General features: G+C 45.8%; 1 protein-coding gene across 1 annotated transcript in view; it reads right to left on the minus strand.

The window, feature by feature from the left end:
• LOC106554943 (perilipin-3-like) overlaps window positions 1-12,014 on the minus strand; it is a 28,844-nt gene extending 16,830 nt beyond the window's left edge. The window contains exons 1-3 of the mRNA XM_087703357.1: window positions 11,830-12,014; window positions 661-731; window positions 5-200 (exon numbers count right to left, since the gene is read on the minus strand). Coding sequence (XP_087559483.1) covers window positions 5-200; window positions 661-723 — 259 coding nt within the window. The 5' untranslated portion in view covers window positions 724-731; window positions 11,830-12,014. The remainder of the gene's footprint in view (window positions 1-4; window positions 201-660; window positions 732-11,829) is intronic.
• Window positions 12,015-12,536: the final 522 nt, after the last annotated feature.

Here is a 12,536-nt window from a genome sequence, read left to right on the forward strand (position 1 = left end):
TCACTCTGAGGCTCCAGTCTGGTGACCAGAGGTTGGGCACCACATAGGGCAGCTGCTGTGAGGGTCTTCACCCCTTTCTCGGCTACATCACAGACGGACTTCAGGTAGGGACTCGTCTCCTTGGTGGAGGTATAGGCCAAGGAGACCATGTCGCAGGTTGAACTCACCAAGGTAAGGCCAGCCACCCGACTGATCACGTTCTGCAAGGAAAGAATTCCAGGTGAATTCGGCACAAATTGGCTGCCAATCCCGGCAGCCTTGAGTTGGAGGGGCGGAGCGAGGCTTGGCGGCCGCCAGTTGCCCACCAGACCTCAAAACGTCCCAACTGGACCCCAAGTTATCAAATGGCTGGTTGGGTTCTCTAGGACAGGGGTCTCCAACCTTGGCAACTAAGATTCCCAGAATTCCTTAGCTACCTTTCTGGACCTCAACTCGGCTCCGTATGCCACTTCCGGCATGCATGTCATAGGTTCTCCATCACGGCTCTAGGATGTGATGTGGACACTCTGGGAATTGAAGTCCACAAGTCTTAAAGGTGCCAACTATTGTGGTTTCCACACCATTGCCATAACCTGAACAACGATGGCTTATTCAGCAAACCCGGGTTAAAACCAATCAGGGTTTAGGAATGAAGGGGGAATCCAGGCCTAGAAAACTTACCTGCTGCTCCAAAGCCTGGCCATCAGGAACCAAGTAGTTCTCTGCTTTTTCTTCCGACGACATGGGTGACGGCTGAAAAGCAGAAGAGAGGGGAGTTAAAAGAAGCTGCCCGATTTTAGAGGGTTTAAGGGGATGGGAGGGTAAAGGATTGCTATGGTATTTGATTTCTTATTCGTTTATAAAACGTTATCAGTGAAATCTACAAAGATGTAGGACACAATGATCTAAAGGAGGAGAAAGAGAGAATGAGACAAAGAAGAAGAGGAAGAGAAGGAGAAGAGGAGGAGGGGGAGAAGAAGAGGAAGAGAAAGGGGAGAATGAGAAGAGGAGAGGAGGCTGGAGAAGGAGGAGATGGAGAAGGAGAGGAAGAAGAGAAGAGGAAGAAAAGGAGGAGAATGAGAAGAGGAGAAGCAGGGGGAGGAAGAGGAAGAGTAACGTGGAGAAGGAGGAGGGTGAGAAGGCGAAGAGGAAGAGAAGGGGGAGTGAGGAAGAGAAAGAAGAATGAGAAGGAGGAAAGGAAGAGAAGGGTAGAAAAGGAGGAGAAAAAAAGGAGGTGGAGGGATGAGGAGAAGAAGAGAAAGAGAAGGAGGAGAAGAAGAAGAGAAAGAGAGTGAAGGAGGAGGAGGGGGAGAAGAAGAAGCAGGAGGGGAAGGGAAAGAGAAGGAAGAGGGAGGGAGGGAAAAGAGGAAGAGAAGAAGGGAAGAGAATGAGAAGAGGAGATGGAGAGAAGGAAGAAACATATATCCATATAAAAAGTTGCAATGACAATATTACTTATTAAGTCAGCTCAGTCCCTTAACGTGACCTTAAATATGGCATATTTTAAAGCACAATGCTCCATTTTCTCATTTCTAGAAAACAAGGACATTTCAACCATTGACTCTTGAACTCGCTCCTCAATATAGTGTTTTCCAACCTTGGCAACTTTCAGAAGGGGGAACTTTAATTCCCAGAATGCTTCAGGCAACATGCCGGATGGAGGAATTCTGGGAACTGAAGTCCACGTACCTTTAAGTTGCCAAGTTTTGAGAACAACGGCATTGACATCTTGCAGAGTCCACACCAGGAATTCCTTAGAATTGTGCGGCCACTTAAAACATCTCATAACAATGAAATGAAGAAGAGTGGTGGGGTGGCCCAGAGGTGGAGATCTCGCCTTGCAACCAGGAGGCTCCAAGTTCCATCCTGGGTAGAGGCCAATATTTCTCTCTCTGGGCACACTGAGAATCTAACTGTCCAAATAGAATTCCGCTCTGGTGACAGGAGGAGCATCCGGCCAGTCAAAACACCTGGCTAGCTCCATTCAGTTGCCTGGACTCCACCCCGCAAGGGATTATGGAGCCATTCAATGACGACGCTAACAATGAAAAGAAGACTAAAACAGCAAAACCGATGAGGAGAATAATACAACAGAAAAGAACCAGAAGCAACCAATATAGGTGATTTATAACCATTCATTTAATGAATGGTTCAAAGTTATAACGGCACTGAAAAAAAGTGACATGACAGTTTTTCACACTTAGGACCACTGCAACATCCCTGTGGTCATGAGATCAAAATTCAGACGCTTGACAACTGACTCATACTTACGACGGTTGCAGTGTCCCAGGGTCACGTGATCCGCCATTGCGACCTTGTGACGAGCAAAGTCAATGGGGAAGCCAGATTCACTTAACAACCGTGTAACTAATATCATAAGGGCAGTGATTCGCTTAACAACTGTGGCAAGGAAGGTCGCAAAATGGGGCAAAGCTCAATAACTATTTTTCCTGTTTGGTTTTTAAATCTCTGGCCTTTCTCTCTGTTTCTAGTCCTCATGACGTAGCAGACGACGTCACCAGAGGCTTAAAGTAAGCTAGGTTGGCCCCCCAAGGTCTCCTCTGGATAGCAAATTGCATTTTGTACGGCATAATCTGTGTTAATACCACTTTATAAGGCCTTGGTAAGGCTACACTTAAAATAGTGCATTCAGTTTTGGTCATCACAATGTAAAAAAGATGTGGAGACTCTAGAAAGAGTGCAGAGAAGAGCAAGAAAGATAATTAGGGCAATTGGTGGCTAAAACATATGAAGAACGGTTGCAGGAACTGGGTATGTCTAGTTTAATAGAAAGAAGGAGCAGGGGAGACATGATAGCAGCCTTCCAATATCTCAGGGGTTGCCACAAAGAAGAGGGAGTCAAACTATTCTCCAAGGCACCTGAGGGTAGAACAAGAAGCAATGGGTGGAAACTAATCAAGGAGAGAAGCAACTTAGAACTGAGGAGAAATTTCCTGATAGTGAGAACAATTAATCAGCTTGCCTCCAGAAGTTGTCAATGCCCCAACACTGGAAGTTTTAAAGATGTTGGATATCCATTTGTCTGAAGTGGTGTAGGGTTTCTTGCCTAAGCAGGAGGTTGGACTAGAAGACCTCCAAGGTCCCTTCCAACTCTGTTATTCTATTCTAATCTATAATCTGAGAACCCAACCATTGGGGAGAACGGAGTAAAGGAATAAACAAAGCAGCCATGACGTGCCAGGCGAATATGCTCACAAAATTAACTTCTGTCCCACTGGGCTGGTCGCCAGGGGCACAGAAAGCACCTTAGTCACTTGGGTAAGGTTATCGTTCTTTCACGCTCGTGCCAGGAATGCCACCCTATGGCGACTCAGACAGAAATACAATCCCTGGGTACAACCTGTTCATAGAAGACTCCTGAGGAATTATCTCCTTGTTTGGTGAAAATGACACAATGGGGTGCAACGGAGCTCGTACCCCTTATTAGGCAAACTGGCACAATCCCAATCGTTTATTATTTTTTTTTCAATCGGAAGGAATAAAAACCCAAAGTGATTTAACTTTCTACATCTTGCCTTCCAGCTTTGTAAATTGCACACAGGTTATCGGTATGCAAAATGAAAATGAAAATCTATCTATATAAAAATGGCTGTGTGTCAGGGGTGGGTTTCAACCGGTTCGCGGAGGTCCCCGCGAACCGGTTGGTCGGCGAACCCGGAAGTAAGTAACTTCCAGGAACGGCAAAGGGCCCACCCGCCCGCCCGCATTCCTTACCCGGTTTTGACGAGTTCTGTGCTTCCACGCATGCGCAGGACGCATATAGCGCCTGCGCGAGCCTCCAGGAGCAGCTGGAGCATCGCACAGACGCTAGTACGCATGCGTGTGCTGCGCGCGTGCACGAGAACGCCGCCGGCCCCATTCCAACCGAACCGGTTGGAACGGGGTGAGAAACCCACCCCTGCTGTGTGTGTTTAACCCCTTGAGCAATTTCAACCAAACTTGGTACGCAGATGACTTACTCTCTGGAGAAAAATACTGTGGGGGGTTAAGACACCCGTAAAACCCCTCGGGGTGTGTTCTGTTAAGATACAGCCTGTTGTGCCTTAAAACGGCTTCTACTATACTGCCGTCAAATAGCTTCTCCTGTACAGGGCAGTGGAGTTGCCATGATAACGACTTCACAGTACTCCACAAGGGGGAAAACCCAACATTAGAAATTATGTGTGGTCGGAACATTTCCCCTCTATAAATGCCGGGTTATCAGCCAGTCCGATAATAAAGCACAGCTCGACCTATGACGACAAGTGACTTACGATCGTAGTCCCGGCCTCAGTTATGGTCATAAGCCAAGGACCTCCGTTCTATCAACATCGTTCTTCAGAAATAGTTGTAAGCCCGCCAATGAAGGGCTGATGATCAGATGTCCTTGAAATGGACCTACACAGAATCCCTGCACCAATAAGTAGTTCCTTGCTCAATAGTAGGAACCGTGACGGGGATCTTGGTTGGAGTCCTAGTGGGCAACCACTTAAATATGAGCCAGCTGTGTGTGCAGCAGCTGCCAAAAAAGTCAATGCAGTTCTAGGCTGAAAAAAAAACAGAGGGATGGAATCAAGAGAAGTGTGAATACCTTTATGGTGGGAATGATCCATGTGTGTGTATGCCCTCGTGACCTCAAGACTGGACTACTGCAATGCACTCTACATGGGGCAGCCTTTGAAGAGTATTCGGAGACTTCAACTCGTCCAGAATGCAGCTGCGCGAGCGATTGTGGGTGCACCTCGGTACACCCACGTTACACTTATCCTCCGCGAGCTGCACTGGCTACGGATACGCTTCAAAGTGCTAGTCGTAACTTATAAAGCCCTTCATGGTATTGGACCTGGGTACTTGAGAGACCACCTGCTGCCAATTACCTCCCAAAGACCCGTCAGATCTCACAGGGTCGGCCTCCTCCGGGTTCCGTCCACCAGCCAATGCCATCTGGCTACTACCCGGGGGGAGGGCCTTCTCTGTAGCAGCTCCAGCCCTTTGGAATGAACTCCCCGCGGAGATCCGGACCCTCACCTCTCTCCAGGCCTTCCGGAAAGCCGTCAAAACCTGGCTGTGCCGGCAGGCCTGGGGTTGATGAGTTCCCCTCCCCTCTCGACTGGTATGGCTGTGTGATTTTTGTGTATTTTAATTATGTGTACTGTTGTTTATGTTCCCTTTCCCCTTTGAGTTGTTCGCTGCCCTGAGTCCCTCCTGGAGAAGGGCGGCATACAAATAAACCCAATAAATAAATAAATAAATAAGTCCTTGTGTGCCCTTGAGGTGATTGTATCTGTTAAATGTATCTTTGGCCACCTAAGGAGAAGGAAGGACTCCCTGGAGAAGAGCCTCATGCTGGGAATGATGGAGGGCAAAAGAAGAAGAAGGGGACGGCAGAGAATGAGGGGGCTGGATGGAGTCACCGAAGCAGCAGGCGGGAGATTAAATGGACTCCAGAGGATGGTAGAGGACAGGAAGGCCTGGAGGAACGTGGTCCATGGGGTCACGATGGGTCGGACATGACTTCACAACTAACAACAACAAAATATATCTGATCCCTAGAGACAAGAATTTTAATTTGTTAGGAAAAGAAAGGTTGAAACAATGAAAGGGTGGGAGGAGAGATATCTTTTGTCCTGTGTTTGTCTGGCCAACAAAAACAGAGTAAAGAGGACTTTTTATTTTACTTCCTTTCTTCCTCTTCCTCCTTCTCTGTACCGTTAAGTACAGCCCAAGTTTATGAGGAAACATTTTAAGTTCATTTACAAGAAAAAAAATTCATTCTTCCATTTACTGTGTTTAAATGGTTTTATCTGTCCATTCTGAAGCTTGTGAATCCAGTTTTCCTTCCTTCCTCATCTGTGATGCCTCCATTTTGCTAGAACTGGTTTATCTGTTTAGTAACTGTAGAACTTCCCACCAAAGTTGGTCCCTATTTTTCTACTTGCATTTTTTTACGGGCTTTCGAACTGCTAGATTGGCAGAAGCTGGGACAAGTAACGGGAGCTCACTCCGCTAGGCGGCGCTAGGGATTCGAACCGCCGACCTTTCTGATCGACAAGCTCAGCTTAAAACAGCCTTTGGCATTTAGTCATGCTGGCTACATGGCCACGGAGATGTCTTCGGACAGCGCTGGCTCTTCGGCTTTGAAACGGAGATGAGCACTGCCCCCTAGAGTCAGGAATGACTAGCACATATGTGCGAGGGAAACCTTTACCTTTAACTGTAGTCCTGATGTGTTTTTCTTTTCAAATTTTGCCTGCAAGGTATCTCCCACTATCCCCATCTCTAAATCCTCTTACACCTTTCCTCACCCAGAAAGGGGGGGAGGGGACCCTGTTCTCATGTGTTTCAGCCCCGTACAGATGACCTTTCGAAGTAGAGCACATGGATCCAGCTGCTGCCTCCAGAGGAGACCCTTCCATCCATTTGAGCCAGGAATTGGGTTTGGATCCAGATCCTCCATCGAAAGCCATCACAGATCCAGAGTGGAGCAGACCTTCCAAGCCTGACTGACTAGCCCAGAGGTCAGCAACTCGCGGCTCCGGAGCCGCATGTGGCTCTTCCATCCCTCTGCTGCGGCTCCCTGTCGCTCAAAATATGCGTCATAAACTGCCAATGCGTGATACCCACCAGCACACAATTTATTGAGCTTTTTGACCCCCATGGTAAGCCAACCCTGGATAAATCCAAGAAAAAGAAAAGTTTTAGAAGAAAAAAAGAACATTTAATTCAACCACATATGCTGGTGCTGTGGCCCCTCAGGAAACAGTCAGGCACAGGAAGGTTTTTGTGGCTCCCGGTGTTTTCTGTGGGAAACGGGTCTGAATGGCTCTTTTGAGTGTTTAAGGTTGCCGATCCCTGGGGTAGCCTTACCACTAAGCATGCCACCTGGCAGAGATGAAAGAAAGGACCCTGAGATGGACAAGTAAAGACCAAAAGACTCTTTCCCATCCCCAGAAGACAGCTGGGAAGACTATGGAGGGACGGTGGAAAATTCATTGTAAGGTTTTCTTTCTTGTCTCATTTATATTGCAATCAATTTAATGTACTCGTGTAAAAATTGTACTTGGGAGTGGTTTGCCACAGCAAGTTCTGTACCTCTTAGATTTCTCTCTGGTGGGAGAGAAATTTGCCCAAAATGTCTGGATTGCCTGTATTTTAGAAGTAGCTGCACACAGGGAGAGAGAGAGACACAGAGAGAAAGCCGATTCAGAATTAGATTGAATTTATTCCCTTCATTTACGTCCACGCAAAGCTTTTCCTAGGTTGATTTTTGCTTTATGGCACTAAGGCCCAAGCAGTCACTCCCTGCTAATCCCATTGGGGAGGGGTGATCCCCCTCCGGCAATTGCCTCCCTTGAAGAGACAGCAGAAAAGAGATCTCCAAAAACTCAAACTGTGACGGTGACTCACAAATGATGCTACCGGGCAAAGCAGGATATGTTGCAATGGTGGTCTCACGTAGGAGTCTCAGGGTTCATTGGGTGTGATTAAATAAATAAATAAATAAATAAATAAATAAATAAATATATATATATATGTGTGTGTGTGTGTGTGTGTGTGTGTGTGTGTGTGTGTGTATATGTGTGTGTGTGTGTGTTATATTTGTGCTGATACACAAATGTGTAACAAAGGCAACAGTAAAAAGTATTGGGTTTCTGTCGTGATGGACTCTTGTGACGAGCCGATTGACAGATAATGGAAGCTGTTAGCTTCCTCCCATAATTGGGGCTTACCAGGGGTTGTGACCACACACACACACACACACACAAAATAGCATGGATTACACACTGGCTAAGCTCAATTTGGAATCACAATTCCTGGATGCAAGTAAGAGCTAAGGCAGGTTCAAGAACCATTCCTTGGTCTGTAAGGGAATGAGAAACAATACCAAATTATATTTGGGTTTACAGAAATACTATCCCAAGGAAAAATAAACTGAGATTTGAGAGATGCCTACAACAATAGAAAAAGAAAGAGAGAGAGAGGAGGAGAGAATGAAAGGAAGACGGGGGAGGGGCAGAAAGAGTCAAGGAGAGGAGGATGGAAGGGAGAAAAAGAGAAGGAGAGAGGGTAGGAAGGAGAAGAGTAGGAGAGTGGTAAGGGAAGAAGGAAGGGGAAGGAGAGGAGGAAGGAAGGAAGTAGAGAAGGGAGGGAGAAAAGAAAGGGAAAATAAGGTGGTGTTACAACAGGCGGAAGGGATGGTAAATAAAGCAACCCAAACTGTATATTATAACCCTATTAAATGAAATAACAAATGTGTAAGAATGACAAATGTAAAGAAGAATAACAATTATTTGAATGTATACGTAAAATGGTATGTAAGAGAATAAAAGAATAAAAAATTGGCAAAAAAAGAAAAGAACCATCCCTTGGAATTGGGCAGCCTGTAGTTATTTAAAAGGCAAAAACATGGCTGTAAAGAATCTTGGGGCTTCTGCTTGCTTGCAACCTGTCTGGAAGCTCACAGAAAGTGTTATCTGACTTTTGAAATTAATTGGCATAGAAAATTGGATTCTGTCAATTTCTTTCCAGAACTTTTGCCCTGGCTACTAGACCTTCATGGTTGAAAGCTCTCCTTTTGGGAGCCACTGAAGGAATCCTTCTTCTGCTGCCTCTATCAATGCCTTCCCCTTTGCATCACCCATCAAGGCTCCCTGATCTGATCAATTTTTAATTGATATAAGTCTATAACTGTCTGGTTTGGCTCTGCAACCAAACAGGATAAACACAGATTTCAGTGGATAATTAGAACTGCAGAAAAAAAACAATGGCTACCAACCTGCCTTCCATCGAGGACCTGTATCCTGCATGAGTCAAAAAGAGGGCTGTGAAAATATCTACAGACCCCTGACATCCTGGACATAAATTGTTTCAACTCCTGCCCTCAAAACAGCACTACAGAGCACTGCACAACAGAACAACTAGACACAAGGACAGGTTTTTTCCCCAAATGCCATCACTCTGCTTAACAACTAATTCCCACAACACTGTCAAATAATTTACTGTATTACTGTTATTCTTCTTGTCCTTCCTATTACCTATCTCTGCCTACTTAGGAGTATAATCTTGTTGCTTGTATCTTTCAATTTATATTGTTTTTTATTTGTTTCCTAATACGATTTGATATCTTATTAGTAACCTTGACTATCACTTAAGCGTTGTAACTTTTTATTCTTGATGAATGTATTTTATTCTCCTTATGTACACTGAGAGCCTATGCACCAAAGACAAATTTCCTTGTGTGTCCAATAACACTTGGCCAATAAATAATTCAATTCAATTCAATTCTTCCAACACAACGAAGGCAGGAAAGATCGTAAAATGGGGTAAAACTCACTTTAACAACAGAAACTTTTGGTCACAATTGTGGCTGAAAGTTGAGGACTAACTGTATGTGTGTGCCTGCATGTATTCAGGGTGTGCAGGGTTTCCTGCCTAGGCAGGGGGTTGGACTAGAAGACCTCCAGGGTCCCTTCCAACTCTGCTATTGTATTGTATTATATTGTGTCTTTGTAAGAGAGGGAAAGCTAGAAAGTGAGAGAGAGAGAAACGGGAGGGATAAATTATTTTTAATGCCACCCATCTCATCTAAGTGACTCCGGGCAACTCACAACAACAAACACAATATACAAATATATTGTTGGAAGAAATGTCCTTCTGGATTCAGTTCCAAGTGGGGAGGAAAAGACACTGGCAATACGGAGGCTGTTTGGAAAGACGGTTTAATGGTGGACAGGATCACATGCCTTGAGGAGGGAAGAGATGCTGAAAGCCCAGGGGTTTTATGCCCTCTCTGGGCTTTGAACTTCCTGGGGCACAGCATCCTGATTGGTTGCTGTCAGAGGTCAGAGCTAGCTTTGTGGATTGTCTCTGTGTTAAGTTTGGTTGAAACTTGGTGGGTGGTGCAATGAAATGGCTCTGCCTGAAGGGGCCAAATCTTTGTTATGTAGAATAGATTGGCTCAGGCCTTGACGGCTGATTGACAAAGGTGGGGAGGGGCAGGAAGCTGCTCTTTGTCTTTAAAACATGTTTCTCCTTTTCTCATCCAGGTGTGGGAAGTTATCATCCAGCCCTCTCCCACAGTCTGGGTCCTCATTTCACCCACCTCGGAAGGATGGATGGCTGAGTCAACCTTGAGCCGGTGAGATTAGAACGGCTGAACTGCAGATAACAGTCAGCTGAATTGACCCGCAGTACTGCACCCTAACCACTGCGCCACCTCGGCTCTTTTTGGTTGCTAATAAGCAATCAAATTATACCAGGGAACAATATAAATTTTAAAGATACAAGCCACATGGTCATAGTTGTAAGTGGAAAGAGATAGGTACTAGGAAGGAAGGGAGGAATAATAGTAATACAGCCTTAGTAGTGTAGGAAGTTATCACCCAGCCCTCTCCCAGAAAAAATGAAATGTCCTAGGAAATATTGAAAAGGCAGAATATTTCTCTGGATGTGGAAAGGAAGAAACATGTTTTAATAGACGGAATAGCTGCACTGCAGCTTCCTGCCCATCCCCACTTTGTCAATGGGCCATTAAGAAGGCCAAGCTAGTCCACTTTACATAATAAAGAGTTGTCCCCTTCAGCTCCAGGGAGATGGGATTAAATCATGATAATATTGACCCTTTACTCAACTGACCACATGGCATCTGAGAACTCAACCAAACCTGGATTCAAAACACAGCCTAGAGAGTTGCCCCTGCATGGCGCCATGGGAGTCTCACAACCAATCAGAATACAAGAGCCAAGGTGGTGCAGTGGTTAGAGTGCTGTACTGCAGCCACTTCAGCTGACTGTTATCTGCAGTTCGGCGGTTCAAATCTCACCGGCTCAGGGTTGACTGAGCCTTCCATCCTTCCGAGGTGGGTAAAATGAGGACCCAGACTGTGGGGGCAATATGCTGACTCTGTAAACCGCTTAGAGAGGGCTGAAAGCCCTATGAAGCGGTATATAAGTCTAATTGCTAATTGCTACAAGCTCAAGATCAAAGGCCAGAGGGGGATAAAACCAGCGTCTCTCTGTCCTTCCTTCTCTTTTTCTCCACCAACATTGAAGCCTGTGATCACCTTTTCTGCTCAGGAACTCAAGCCATGTGACCCTGTCCATCAATAAACCATCTTTCCAAGCAGCCTCCATGTCTCCAGTGTCTTTTCCCCCACTTGGAGCCGAACCCAAAGGAAAACATTTCTTTCATCAATAGGTAATATGAGAGTGTTGTGAGAATTTAAAAATAAACCAGAAAAACAGGACCAACAGCTGGATTCCTTCGACATCACACAGGAGAATTGGAAAGATTCCGCAGGGGAAGAAATATTTGACATCACTCGAGGCTTGTTGTTTTTTTTAACCCAAGGAGAGATCTTTCCCCCCCAAAAAGCTTACTTTAAAGTTCTCCAAACTTTGAATCACTTTGGAAAAACAAACCTGGTAAAATTAAGATATATTTTTTTTAATCACCCTCTCAAAAATAGGCCCAAGGAATTGTCATTGTTTGGCCGCTTGGCGTGGCCCGACGACTCAGGGGGGAGAGGAAAATCTTTTTAAACCTTTAAAATCTGTTCGATAAAAAATCGCAGCCGAGGAAACTACGCGGTTAGTCGATTCCCGCACGGGAAGTAAGTCTAATCTACAAGTTTGGCCGTGCAAGAAGAAACTCGTGTACGAGTTTCAAGGAGGCACAATAGAAACTCGCATGCAATCGTTCCCACGCGCGAGTTTCCCCGCATGAAATCTCAAGGCACCGACTTCTGGGTGTGGTTTTAATTTAATTTTCCCTTTAATCATCTAATTATAATGATATAATTATAATCTATGCACTAATTATGATATAATTGTATAAATATAATTTATATACCTTAATTAGATTTCCCCTTAAGGGAGGGATATTGGGCAAAGTCTCCCTCGAAGCCGGCCGGCTCCAATTCCCACGCTTTTCCCCTCCTCGTTGCACGTAAGTTTCCGACCCGCCGGAGCTACTCCTTACTTAACCTCTTACTCCGCGTCAATCAACCTCGCGCTCCCAACTCGACTCGCGAACGATTGCAGCTGATCCAGGGAGAGAGAGAAGAGGGGCGTGGTTAGAACGTTGGCCCGGGAATTTTTCGTTCCATCGCAGCGCGTCGGAGCCAATCAGCGAAGGGGAGGGCTGGAGCGCAGCCAATGAGGAAAGAGACGGGAAGGGAAGCGGACGGGGGAGCCGCGGGGCAGAGCAAAACTACGTGCTCCACGTGCGTTGGGAAGCGAGGCGTTTCTAGCTAGGGGGAGGGAAAAGAAAGGGGTGGTGTTTATAATTAATAATTATTCGTAATAATTAGAAGCCCTGTAATATATTCCAGAGGGGGGAGAAGGAGGGAAGGAAGGAAGGAGGGGGGGGGGAACAGAGCTAGAATAAGTGCAGATGGAAAGTGGGGGGGAGAAAAAGAAAGAGTGCCTCTGAGCATATGCAGAAGGTGGCCGAGAGGGAATAGGACATAGAGGGCAAAGTTTACAGTTCGGATTTAAGGGGCAACCGCAGCTAGGGTGCCCAGCAATGGTCTAAAAAGCAGAGGTCTCCAAATTTGG

The sequence above is a fragment of the Thamnophis sirtalis genome, unplaced genomic scaffold (genome assembly GCF_051295495.1).
Source record: "Thamnophis sirtalis isolate CommonGarterSnake01/CBP01778 unplaced genomic scaffold, rThaSir2_p1.2 scaffold_1, whole genome shotgun sequence".
In the NCBI taxonomy this organism is placed as follows: Eukaryota; Metazoa; Chordata; class Lepidosauria; order Squamata; family Natricidae; genus Thamnophis; species Thamnophis sirtalis.